Source organism: Trachinotus anak, unplaced genomic scaffold, assembly GCF_046630095.1.
Source record: "Trachinotus anak isolate AG129_WGS33_773 ecotype Australia unplaced genomic scaffold, CSIRO_AGI_Tana_v1 ptg000005l, whole genome shotgun sequence".
In the NCBI taxonomy this organism is placed as follows: Eukaryota; Metazoa; Chordata; class Actinopteri; order Carangiformes; family Carangidae; genus Trachinotus; species Trachinotus anak.
This window is the reverse complement of record NW_027273856.1, coordinates 16,525,406-16,539,753: the sequence shown is the minus strand read 5'-3', so window position 1 is coordinate 16,539,753 and position 14,348 is coordinate 16,525,406. Positions and strand designations below refer to the sequence as shown.

Here is a 14,348-nt window from a genome sequence, read left to right as displayed (position 1 = left end):
CCGCATAAACAACTAACTAAATAAAAAATACCCCCCCCCCCCCCCCCCCCAACACAAACAAACCATATCAGACCAAACCATACCACACCAGACCAACTAAATAATAATGTAAATATGGCTCCCTCCCGAAACAAACAAACAAACAAGCCAGACCACATAAATAATTAACTGAATAAATAAATATGTCAATATGCCCCCACCCCAAAACAAAGAAACAAACAATCCAGACCAAGCCACGTAAATAACAAACTAAATAGATAGATATGTCAATATGACCCACCCTGAAACAAACAAACAAACAAACAAACCAGACCAAGCCAAATAATTAACTAAATAAATAAATGTGTAAATATGCCCCCATCCCGAAAAACAAACAAACAAACCCAACCAAACAACATAAAAAACTAACTGAATAAATACATATGTCAATATGCCCCCACCATGAAACAAACAAACAAACAAACAAACAAACAAACCAGACCAAGCCTTAAATAAACATGCTCCCACCCTGAAACAAACAAACAATAACAATCTGAAAAAAAACAATGTGAATAAAGCCTTTAGCTCCAATGTTTATTCTTTCCATTTACAGTATCATTTAATAGTGACATACTGAACAAACAAACAAAAAAAAACATCAAAACCTTGTAATAAGCCTGTGATACAGTGGCTGGTTACATCATAAGGAGGTGCACATGTGTTTTCATTAGAGGCTCCATTATATAAGAAGATGTTAGCAGCACAGTTTTACATTCATGTCTAGCTGATCTCTCTGGACCAGTCTGTTATACAGTAAAGTTAATAACATTCAACTTCATCATAATGTCAGTGGCAGCAGTATACAGCCCACAAGGCACCTCGGCATTATCTGTGAGCATGATAACATGAAAGTTCTAATGCATATAACTAAAGTGTAACTCTATCAGTATTTAAATGATCTATGTTGTATTTCTATCTGTGATACACTTCTGACAGTTCATCTGTCGTAGATAATGTGTTTTTTGGCTGTAAAATGAATCATTTTCACAAACGATGTCACAGAGTTCAAAAAAGCCTCAACACATGCCACCATGGCCTGCTTCACAAAATGTTCCTATAGCAACCAAAACAAACAGTGGTCTGCCTCAAAACTATACATCTCAAACGTCCGAATCCAAGAAAGACAGGAATATTTTATGAGCAAACATCAGTCACAGCGAGTCACTGTGTCGACATAACCCACAACAACACATACAAATAATGTGCCTTTGACTAAAATGTCACTTTCTATGGCATGTTTTATGAAGAGTTTAAAGTGAGACTTCATTTTATCAAAAGATAAAAAAGCAGTTAACACACAAAGTAATAACGTGGAATATCATGTTATGATGTGCAAAAAATGAAAATGTCAAGCAAAGGCATGTTTGTTTTCCTGTTGACGTTAAAGAGCTTAACTACAGTGTGTGTCTACAGTGAAATGAAACATGAAACTGGCTCTTTTATAGGATCATCTGGTCAATCATCAACAAAAAAAGGTTTACATCACTGGATTTGTGACACTTTTTATGAAACTACACTATAATTAGAAAAAAATAACCATATTGACTTTTTAGTACTTTTTTGTGTAACAGCATCTTATAACTCCAAAAATTAGCCTGATTTGAAGTAAATCCAACAATCATGGATGTCAACAATAAAAAGGTGAAGTTACAGCTCCAGTGAATGATCATTATGAGGCAAATAAACCTCAATTCCATGCAGAAATCTATTACGCTTTCAGAAAGCATTCAGCTGCTTCTCTTTACAGTCACACATCTCCACTGGTCATCATTTAATTGCAGCTTTAAGAACTAAAACTATGGATAACTCAGTGGAAAGAGTCCCATGTATCTAAAAAGAAAACAATGCATGAGAGGGTGGTCAAAGGTGTTGAGTGGCGCCATCACTGTCTCTGTGCGTCGTTTTTAAACTGTTTGTCGAAAGATAACCTCTTGTACGTCTCTGTGGTCACCTGCTGCAGGTAGAAAATATCTATATCTGGGCTGGTGAAGGACGAGAGCTTGAATTTGCCACAGCGTTTCACCATGTGTCGGGCCAGGCAGCACAGCAGCGCTGCGCACAGCAGTACGAACACACTGATGCCCAGGACGCTGCCGGTCTTGATGTATGAGGGCACCGCGGCTGGAGAAGCGATGGCTGGTGTTGGGTGGTGAGGAGGAGAGCTGCTTTCCATCCAATCGTCTGGTACACACGTGTGGTCGTCGTGCAGCGTGTATCCGTCATTGCACACACATCTGTAACCGCCGAAGAAATTCTCACACTCGTGGTCGCACTGCTTCTCATCCGCGCACTCATCGATGTCAGTGCAGATGTTCGTGTCGTTCTCCAGGTGGGAGATGTAGCCGTCAGGGCACCTGCACTGCTTCATGTCCTTACTCTGTGCTTCTGTGTTTCTGTCGCACTCAGCTGGACAGTGTCTCGTTGTGCAGTGCGTCTCACACCTGGTGGGGTCTTCGGCTGACACCCTGAACCCCTTCCTGCACGAACACTGGGGAACCCCATTGTGGATGTTACAGTCGTGCTCACACTTAAAACAAATGTCGCTGACACACACTCCATCGTGCATTTCAAACTCATCTTGGCAACTGCACTCATACCCTCCCGGGGTGTTCAGACACTTCTCACCCTCACCTGTGCACTTGTCCTTCCCCTTGCACTCGTCCACGTCCACGCAGTGCTTCCCGTCCGGCGCCAGCTCGTACCCAGGCCTGCACTGGCACACGTTTGCTTGGCCTTCCTGCTGGCAGCCCTCGGCGGCTTTGATGCAGGAGACGCCGTTGGGGTGCAGCGTTTGTCCTTTGGGGCAGGTGCAGGTGTGATGTATGGGGCTGCACTCATGCTCACAGCCGCCCCGCAGCACTTCGCATTGCCAGGGAGCCGGGATCCACTTCCCCGAGAAGCACACATGTTTCGACTCCGGATATTGGCCACCCATCTTTTCCGCCACAGCCGTGGTTCCTTGGGGAAACGCCTCCAAGTCTTTAACTTCGAAATCCCAGTAGGTGATATACTTCAGCTGTGCGCCCCCGCTTGTCTTCAAGCCAGCGCACGGAGCCTCGTCTGTATACAGGCACAGGGCTCCGTCCAGCTTGTCCCGGCACTGCATCCACTGCACCGTGAACTTCCCTCCTGACGACGCGGGGGCGGAGGGGCACAGCTGGAGACCTGGCGCTGATCCTTCGCTGGTCCCGCCTGTCAGCCAGAAACTACCGTTGACTGTGCTGAGTAGACTCTCTAATGTCATCGATTTTTCCTCACCGATCGGGAGTAACTTCGCCGACATGTGTTCGCAGCTTTTCTTGGCATCTGAAAAGTCCTTGCGCTCTTGTAAAAGCACCAAACACTTATTCCCTGCGCAATGGCCGAGCTGAGAGAGCAACGCTTCCTCCAGCCCGCACAGGAAAACCGCACAAATAAGCAGAGCTCTGGTTGTAGGAGTCATGATGTCGATGTTAGAAAAACCGACGGGGGTAAAAAACCTCTGTGTTCAACGATCTGAAGCTAACGCAGCGACTGACAGCAGAACATAGTCCCCATTTATAACAGCCCCCAACTGTGTGTGTTTTTTTTTCCTTGTTTTTTTTTTTTTTTTTTGGAAGGAAGGAAGTTCCGTCACGGCCAATGGTTTAGGTTTATACACACACACACACACACACACACACACACACACACACACACACCCCATCAGATTCTCCCATGAGTGAATCTGCTCCCTCTTGATTGAGATGAAGTGAAACCCTCATGGGAAGAGAGAAATCCAGCTCTCACAAAACCCATGCAAATGTATAATCTTTACTATTATTACTATTTTTTTTTTTTGGCATATCCCTAAAACATGATTAATAGTCTCTCAAAAAATATTCTGTATTTTAAGCAAGTAATTTATTTTCGAAACCTCTATAATGTCACCAGTCCCTGCCCCAACTTTCCCTCCTTTTACCATCACCACCTGGAATCCTTAATCACCATGAGCAAATTCCCAGTTATCCCAGTTAATATGATCAGCTCCAAGAGGCAGGCATGCCTTCCAGGACAGGCACTGACTCATGGATTCAGAAGGTCGACAAACTTCCCTAATATATAATTAGAACTACAGAGGTATACATGCAATTGTCTGACTTATGGTTAATCTAAATCGATCATCATTTCCAACACCGCTCATCATCGTCTCTCAGACTAGCAGAGGAGGAAGAGAGCTGCCCTTCCACTTTTCCTCAAGGGGCCGTAGTGACTGGACGCTGAAGAGGAAGTAGAGAAGCAGACGGCCGGACAGACTTCCTTACTACGGCTGCAAAACGTGACTAACATGAACTGCATTACATGAACCCAGTTATTCCTTGATCTTTAGGGGTTGAGTCGACCTGAAGGAATGTGATCACGTCCGATCGATTCCCTCCCAAAGTGACACAGAGTGACTCAGTAGATGATACAGATGAACCATATGTTGCAGAGCAGGAAGAGTAGAATCATTAGGACATTATTGTTTGATTTGAGCCGCATGAAAACTGACTTATTGGTGTGATTACAGACATTTATGACAGCGATTCACTGAGGTGTTAGAGTCAGTGCTGTTTCAGTGGCTCCTTACTTCCCATCATGAAGGGTGTGGTGCAAAGGAATGGGGTGGAGGGGATGTGGCATGGAAAGGAATCCTTTGTTCATGCTAGAAACAAAATAATCTGTTGTTTTTATTTTAGCTGTGAATGTTATATTCCAACATGCCTACCAGTCGGTGGCATGGATTCAGTCCAGCACAGAGACATACGCTTCCGTGTAAACGAAACACGAAGTTAGCTTGGCGCCAAAAACCAGGTCACTCGCTGTCAGTGTGTTATTTCTCTGATGTCTATCTTAATGCCCACAGTGAGCTTACCCAGGCGCCTTGAAGACTGTTTTGTTTCTGCCAAATCCAACCGGTTCTTTCCAGTCATCACTTGGATTGTTTGCACAGTGAAACCATCTGGTGCAGGCCCCTTGATAAGGTTTGATGTCTTGTTTTTAATTGAATGTTTGTGACATTGCTTCATATTTCTGTTGGAGCAGTTATGCCTTGAATGACCAGTGTGGGCCTTGGTTTCTTGCCACTTGTCAAAGGCTATATACAGCGTGCATAAATATTAAGGTTGCCTTCCTCGTGCAGTAAAAAGAAGTGGCAGGCTGACTACAGTGAAGTAGCTTCTACACATTACAGAGGAAAGTAATATGCATGTAATCTCCTGCAGGGGCGTAGCACAAAAATCAGGGCCCCTTACTTATGTGGTCTCAGTGGGCCCCCTTACATGCTCAATAATCTATTGCCACGTCTGTATGAATAATAAAATCAGCAAGTGTAAGCTCATGCATTTTAGTGTTTATCATGGGAATCAGTAATAAAGTACTTTAAACCATTAAAAAAAATATTTCAGCCTCCTTTCTCTTGAGTTGCAGAATTAAGGTGAATACGTTTCCTACTCATGGCATGGAGGTACAGTGGTTAACGCTGTCACCTCATGTGAGAAGGGCTGGCAAACTACGTAGGGTTTCCGTGTTGTCCTGCATGGGTTTCCTCTGGGTGCTCCAGCTTCCTCCCGCAATCCAAAGGCTGCCCGTAGGTGTAAGCGTTAGTGTACAATACTTTTTATATTACTCAGCCAATGTAAGCTGTGATTTCATTTTACAAAGAAATTACAAGAAACTATTTATTCAGCCCACACTAATAAGTCACTTATCGTGCCAATGATGCAAATGAAGACAAGGATTTCCAGGCTTTGTCAGAGCCCTCCTCCATATTGGGACCCCAGTAACTTTTTTCCACTATTACCCCCAATTCAATGCCCCTGCCCTCAGTCATCAGTGCTCAGGACTCTGCTTTGCACACACACACACACACACACACACACACACACTTATACATAAAGAGCAATATCACTGTTTGTATTAAATTTACAATAAAACTGATGCTACTCGGAAAATGGCACAGACAAATAATTTGTGTCTCACATCTACATCCTTTCCAGAAATAAATCATAATAACATTTGAATGTGTAACCTGTATTCTGTGTAGCCTTAAATGTAGCCTTAAATGAACTGACTTGCAATACTATGAGCATTTAGGAACAAATACAAATGTGAATTCAGTTAGTTAATCTTGGGTCTTCAGTGCTGATTAATGGTTGTAGCCTACGACTGGGAGCTGGGCTCATGTGCCTCACTGAACCGGTAACTTTGCCCACATTTGGGATTTTCAAGCTCCAGAAACTGATTGAGATGTCAGGGTGTGGTATGTACTGGTATGTGTGTCATCACAAATGTTTTACATTGAGATGAATGTAAGTTCATGTTGAGTTTGCTTTTCTGTAAAGTAATGAAGCTATTTTAGACATCCAGGGCTCTGGAAGTTAGACTACGTTTCTGCACAGACACTACTAAGAAACTGGCAGGTTAAAGCTCTGGTTACACTGGCTTCAGGCGACATAAAAACAAGACTGTCCTGTAAAGAACGAGCCTACAGGTCGTTTGTGCTGCAGGTTATTATGACTCGTAGTTAAGTTTTGTTGTTAGGCAACATCTAGCAAAAGCAGTAATTACGAAAGGCGCAAAGGGAAAAGTTTATAGAACGACAAAGTCCACGTCAGGAAGAGGCTGGGGTGGATGGATGGGTCAACAAAACACAGGCATATGACACAGGAGAGTGGTGTGCGATTCCCATATGAAACCATAACTTCATATTGTAACCATGACAACAAAGAGCATCTAATGTTGAGAAGGTAATTATTTTAATCCAAATCACGATCTTTCCCTAAACCTAACCAAGCCATGACCGTTATCATAGTAACCATGGTGATGTAGGTAGGTGTGGTGCTGTCAGTCTGCGTGTTTATTATTGTAACCGTGACAACCAAAGTCGAATACGCCTTGTGCCATATGGCACTATTTCAGGAGACACTCCTATGGGGCGTATCAGAGGGTTGAAAAAAACGACCCTGATTGGGAAAAACATGAAAGCACCTCTCTAGAGCCTGTGTTTGTCCGTTCTGGGCTACTGTAGAAACATGACATGTTCATGGAAGAGGAGCCACTCCCTGTGTAGATATGAACAAGCTCACTCTAAGCCAACGAAAACACGATTCTTAGTTTCAGATGATTATACACTAATGAAAATAGATCAATAGATCCTCCTAAATCTCCGCACAGTAACATTATCAACCATGTGTTGATGTAATTGACGACTCTGGATGGAGGAAAGAAAGAAAGGTCAGGCTTTAGATGGCAATTGTGCAATTTCAAATGTGTGCTTGAAGTGTGCTGCTATAACAAAGCGAGCAGTATCAGCTGTGGATCGGCCAATCTCACTCATAGATGATCGGCATCTGTGGGGGAAAAACGTGATCAGAGCATCTCTGCTACAGAGAGAGCTGCCACCAGCCAAGGAGGAAAAGGGAGGTTGTTTATATGTCCTGCCCGAAGAAGAAAGGAAGGAGAGCTCCCTGGGGCTGTGCCACCCAAACTCTGAGGAATTGACTCGGTGCTGCTGCTACGTTATAGGTGGCACCAGTGGGAAAACACACACACACACACACACACACACACACACACACACACACACACACACACACACACACACACGGCACCAGATCCCACAGTCATTCTCAGATGGATCATTTGAGTGTTTAATCATTTTGTAAATTCACTCCCTCTGGTTTCAAGTCATGTTTGTATTAACAAGGATGTGAGCCACAGTCCTGTATAATCAGCCCGTACACTCAGGAAACATTTCTTTTTCATCGTCCTGTCATCACACAGAAGGTTGTGTCTCTGAACACGTTTGCTTGGTTGCACGTTATATTTCTGGATCACCTTGCTCAGAGAGTGATCACTGAATACTAGGTGATTCATATATATCAGTTAATAAATCCAGAATAAGATAAAGATCATGATTAGATTTTTCCATAAATATTCGAACGACTTAAATAATGTTGAAAAGTTATAAATGTAGAACTTCCTGTTGACAGTATCCATCCTGACAGATCCAATCCTTAAGTTATTTCAAATGTAAGTGATGGAGGAAAAATCTACAGTCCTGATTCTGTGTTAAAATATATACCAAAGTTTATCTGATGTTAATATGAGGCTCCAGTATTCTGAGATAGACAAATGAAATGTATGTTTTCTTAGTAAAAAATTTCTGTTTCTGCTTCCAACCCTCCTCTGCACCTGAACAAGCAAAATCTGTCTGGAGAAAAAACAGAGATGGAATTTCGAACTAAAAGGGCAGAAATGTTGAAAAGTATCCATTTGATTTGTTTAAGTCTGATGAGGCTTCACATTGGCTTCAGAGTAACTTTATTCCGTGGATTTTGTCCCCCATCATGTACACTGACAGTGCGTCAAGACGTGATATTTTATCAGACAACAGCAGGAGTGATTGCAGCAAATAAAATCTGCTACATTACACATATGGACACCTGACTATTGTCTATCCTTTAATATGTGATAGTGCCATCAGATGTATAAGTCTGCAGGTAAACTCTTTTACAATGTGCTTGCAAATACACTTAACCACCAGTTCATTAGTTGCACATTATTGCAGTCTAACACAACAGCTCTGCAAATCCTACTTTCATGAAGGTTACAGGAGAAAGGGAGAAAGAGTTCAACAGTGCAAACTACAACTTCCACTTTATATATATATATATATATATATATATATATATATATATATATATATATATATATATATATATATATATATATATATATATATATATATATATATATATATATATATATATATATATATACATATATACACACATATACATACCTTCATATATATGATTTGATGGGTGAAGCCGCTGTTTTACTGTAATTTCATATGAAAATGACACAACAATGGGCTGTTAATGAGATTTAAATGGAGTGAAGATGTAAGCAAACATTTAAACAAGATATTTAAAATGGATAATTTGGCAAAGTTGTGTCATTTGGTAATGTGTTTACTGTATTCCCATAAAAAGTTGATAATCATTCTAATCAAACTGTGCTCCATTGTTTGACTTCATACCAGAGAAATCCCCCCCCCCCCCCCAACAAGAACAGGGACCCCTGCTGACTTCCCACTCTGCGTACAAGATGACAAGATGGTTGATCTCAATTTTCCTGTAAATGTTTATTCACCCCTTGTTTTCATTTCATCAGGTGTTTTAACTGTGGGACAAAAAGCGTCCTTTAAAGGGTAATTTCAGTTTATTCCCACGTGGGTCACACTTTTGTAGTTTTGTCTGTTCTCTCTGTCGGTTGTGATTATGTTGTTCTCATCAAGTTAACTGGTGACAGTGTTAAACAAGACTAGGTCAAAACCTAGTATATGGGTGGAACAAGGGCCTGTGGTCAAATCCAGATTTTATAACCGTGACGTCGTCTGACAAAATCACCAAACACATAAATTAAAGGCAAAGACTGTGCAGATATATTTACTTATAAAATGATTGCTCAGAGAGAAAGTTAGAAGAGAATGAATATCTTTCTTATTTTTGTCTCTGACACAGAGCACAGACAATAGTTTAGCTTTTATTTTCTTCCAGCTCCAGAACCTAACTGACTTTTATTAGAGGCAGGGCTTTATTTCTAACTCCCTCTGTTTGATATGTAGAATTGGTCATACCACTATTTTAGTATTAGGTTTTATAGTCGCTCCTACTTGCCATGTTAAAGTTGCTGCATTATGTGTGTAACAAACTCAACACTTTCTGTAAGCATTTCAAAATTAAAGCCCTCTAGCTTTTCAGTGGGCAGAAACCCTTTTTTTCTTAACAGAGTTTTACTGCTGTGCTGCCCTCTCTCCTGCTCTCTCTGCTTGGTGTGTCTTATGTTTAGTTATTCCTCTGCCTCCTTTAATAACAATGATACATGTAATGAAAGTAGTTTATTTGCTGTAATGGAGGCTAGGCTCAGTGTATTGGAAGCAATCTATCTATCTATCTATCTATCTATATCTTACTTCACAGGTAAGTGATTTGTGCCAACTATGGCAAGTACAGTAAGTACAAGTTAAAACCAGGTCGGTCTGTAAACTGTGATGAACTCTGGGTGTTGGTTTAAAACCTGTCATGACATGGTTAGACTTCTTTTTTGAGAAATGATGGTGCATTAATATATATATATATATATATATATATATATATATATATATATATATATATATATATATATATATATATATATATATATATATATATTTTTTTTTTTTTTTTTTTTTAATTATAATTTTTCATCAATAGGCATTATGGGGAAAAAAAAAAGAAAAAGTGAATTCATAATAAACGGCAAACCTCCTTTAACATCATTGTTGAGCTCGCAGGAAATTATCTCAGTAAAATTGAGGAAGGCCCATTTCTCCTGTAACCTGCTGTCACAATCAGTGGTTTATGATTAGTACTATTGTGACACAGGAGACATTTGCCAACTCTTATAAGCTACTGCTGAAAAAAGATGGATATAATACAGAAATGTCTTATCTGTAAAAACTGTCCAACGACATACCTACTTGAAAATATGGGAGGATTGCTTTAAAATATTCCTCGATACAGAAATGTTCTCCCCCCTAGATAACTGAAACCTGAAGAAATGTCAGTGACACCTACAACTTGGCAGAACAACGTGATCCCGACAAAGTCACGTGTCTCTAAATATTCTGGCCATCCTTCAAACCTCAGCCAGTCATGGTTTTGAAATTCTGGCATGGTCTTGCTTTCCCTCTCGGACCCTTGCTGACCTTTGAAGAACGTGCTGTGAGGATATTGTGTTTCACCATCTGAGACACACAGATAAATATTCATGTCCGGTGTTGAGGTATGCGGGGGGGGGGGGGGGGGGGTGGATCCACTGCCTCAATAGCAGGAAAAGCCCCTTGGGACCACTGGGTGATGTCACAAGCCTTCAGGTTAAACAAGCAATCTTTAGTACAACGTTGTCACATTTTAACATCTTTGTTTTCATCCTTACTGACTCTGGAGCATGAACCTCAATGAAACAAAAGAGGAACAAGATAATAAACTCAAACTGAATTCATATTTATCAGGGAAAAAAAAAAACAAAAACAAACTGAGATTATTAGTGCATTGACAGATAATTAAAACTGTGAAACAAAATACATGGATGTATCTGGATAAAATTCTTAGTTCGTGTATGACTGGCACTGATGGACTTTTTTGGCTTTAGAAACTCCACCAGAGGTTATGAAAGACATTTTGAGCAGAACACAGGAAATTGCATGAAAATATCTAGCTCGGGTTTTCCTGTGTATTTTAAGTAGAAGGTTTTGTAATCCACTTTAAAGGGGTTTGTAATAAATGATATCATGGGGATCTTGCAAGTAAACCAATAGATTTATGGTTATTTATGACCTGTCTGGTTTGTTTTAGCCATGACTCTCATAAAGCTGGTATGGCAGAAATCCCTGTTTACACATCCAGCAAACAGAGAGCACAATTACAATTATGTTTCTTGCTAACTTTTGGGTGAAAGTCCAATATTCACGCCCCCACCAACTCCTGAGGAAAATATCTGTTTTGTTAGCTGCTAAATGCTTCACTATGTTCACCAGCTGGTCGCAAACTATCTGTTTGATGTTTGGTGCTGAGCAGGTGGTGTTCATTAATTGGTTTGTGTTCTGACTAAGTGATCGTCCTCCCATTAAAAAAACGAACCCACAGGTAATTTGTTCAAGCATTTATGTTTTATTGTTTAGTTGTGTGAGACAGCATCCATCTTTCCGGAAAATGCCTCCAAACAACATGTTTACATTCCTGTGACAAAGCCCTCTAGCGGCTGTAATAACTCTAACAGGAGCAAAGGACGACAAAGTCCATGCGGGAAGTTGGATGGATCGACAAAACATTGGATGGGACCCAAAAGGAAATGCTACATTTTCAGTGCTTTATCTTCCCGTCAAAACGAAATGAAGTTCAGCGATTTCTGATCCAGTGAGTCCTGAAGGTGCACTTGTGTGTAGGAATATGGCGGTTAAACAGTTGAAGAATGTAGTCCCAAAAGAAAGTGCTGTTTTAATGGAAAGCATTTATAAAGATATTGGATTGTTTCAGTGGGCGTCTTTTAAAAGTGTCCAAAACACATTTTTTTCTGCTGACCCCGTGCATAACAGCACATCAATCTGCTTCTGTTCCCATGCTCCAGGCTGACTCTCTTTACTGGGGGGCGCTCCGAATATGCTGCACATAACATGAGTCAGATAACCTGAACTATTCCATTAATAGTTGTATCACTCAAGAAATCTTTCATATTTGTTTGAATATCAATTCTAATTACATTTAGATATTTTCCTACCTGTGTAAATTATTATTTGTTCAGTAGGAGAATTTAACAAATAATTAACCTATGATAATTACACATGCTAATTCTGACGCATAGTTAAGTAGGTATCTCAGTGCATCATGGAAAATAGGACATATTTGTGTGTGTTAAATTTCATTCCTATATCTAAATTACACACCATCACCCACCAAGGGCCAAGGACCAAGATTGGAGTGAACATGTTTTTCTGTATTATATTTAGCAGACTACAATAATCTGATAACCTCACCCTGGTTCCTGCACCCTTACTGTGAATAACACTTCCTGAAACATACGCTGCTTCAGAGGGCACCAGAGACCAGAGCTGGATGATAAATCTCCGCTGATTTTGTAGAAGAGGCACATGATGGATGAAGGTGGATGTTGATGGCTGTCAGTTCAGAGCATCTTCTGCTGTTCTCTCCTGCATGCTCTCTTCATGCCACAGTTAACTGCTGGAATCCACCGACCTGAATGGGCCTCATCTCACACACAGCCAGATTATTCTCAGTCTGTGTGTTTTTGACAGAAGCAGAGGAGAAGCCAAGTGGAAGAATGCTCCTTCCAACAGGAAATCACAGTGGGACATTGTGTCTGTCTTATTTTTCTTCATTGCTGTTATCATTTATGACTTGAAAAAGTCAAAGTGGAGGGGTGTGTTTGGAAGCCTTTTGATTTATTGGCATATCACTTTTCACTTCTCGTCTTGCTATTGTGCTTTCGTGTTAGGGAGGAGTAGAGGAAGGAGGTGACTGAGCACCATGTCTGATATGCAGAAATAACAGCAATGATGAAAGTTATCTGAGCTAATGCTAGTTTGAATTTGCTCTTCTTATAAGTAGAGAAACTGTTTTCCCACAAAGAGTGATGACCCTTTTTTTGTGTTTGCCACACATATTATTTTTTTGTCCAGTTTTAGCTCAAATTTTAGGAGTTAAAGCAAGTCTGTGTGACTTTTGAAAGAAGAAAAAGCATAATCTTCCTCTACGAATAAAAACATTATAACTATAACTCACTCATTTTAGTACACTGAGCAGTTTTTCCTTCTTCAGCCTTCCTTGGTCTGGTATGATCAGTGGCTTATGGTAGTTATAATGTTTGCTGATGTTAGCAAACTAGCACAGCTGCCTGTTTCTGCTTTGTGACATTACTGACTTCATGATTCCTTATTTACTCTGGTTCTGCTGCAGTTTAGCATTTCACAGATAAACCTGTCAATGGTTTTATCAAAAGGTAAACACACACACACACGACACCTCAGCAGGAATCAATGATTGTTTCCTGCTTGTGGCCACATGTCACTGAGTCAGATCACCTAATGATGACGTCTTTAAAGCTGCACCTATCAGTGTTTTCATATTAACAATGAATACAATAACATGTAACATAAACAGGGTCACTCATAGTAATGAACTAATACATAAATATTAACTGTTCTTGTTCCCTTTAGCTCCAGGAATCAATTCATTACCTTTTTAGCTCATTGTTTTGGTTTTAAAAGATGTTCACTACAGCAATTTCATATGGAGAAGAATAAAAATGTTATGTTATTGTGTGTGTGTGTGTGTGTGTGTGTGTGTGTGTGTGTTGTTTTCTTTTTCTTTTTTGCAGCTTTAAATTTAATTTTCCATTTGTTGCTGTTGCATTGCACAAGTGAAATAGTCTTGCTTTAAGGCTTAGGTATGTTGTTTGTATAAGAACAAAAACGTAATTTTTGTTTTGAACAAACTGTAATACATTTTCCAAGAAATGGGACTAAGAAACTTGCAGGAAAGCTATAATACTAAATTGTTCTTGCAAATAACCTCTAAAACAGGACAGTAGCTCTGCATTTTTGTCTCAGTTCCCAAGAAAACTGACTTTGACAGATTGATAGCATAGAAAATCTACCTCATTGTGCTCGCAGTGCCAATAACTCAGCCTCCCCTGTGCCTCTTTACAAAGCCCAGTAACACCAGTGTTTCCCTTCAGCTTTCCTC

At 40.4% G+C, this 14,348-nt stretch overlaps 1 protein-coding gene across 1 annotated transcript; it reads right to left on the bottom strand.

Annotated features, from left to right (window-relative positions):
• Window positions 1-559: 559 nt before the first annotated feature.
• LOC139621760 (thrombomodulin-like) lies at window positions 560-3,616 on the bottom strand. The gene has a single exon (XM_071478581.1). The coding sequence runs from the start codon at window positions 3,479-3,481 to the stop codon at window positions 1,922-1,924; it is 1,560 nt and encodes a 519-aa protein (XP_071334682.1). The 5' UTR covers window positions 3,482-3,616; the 3' UTR covers window positions 560-1,921.
• Window positions 3,617-14,348: the final 10,732 nt, after the last annotated feature.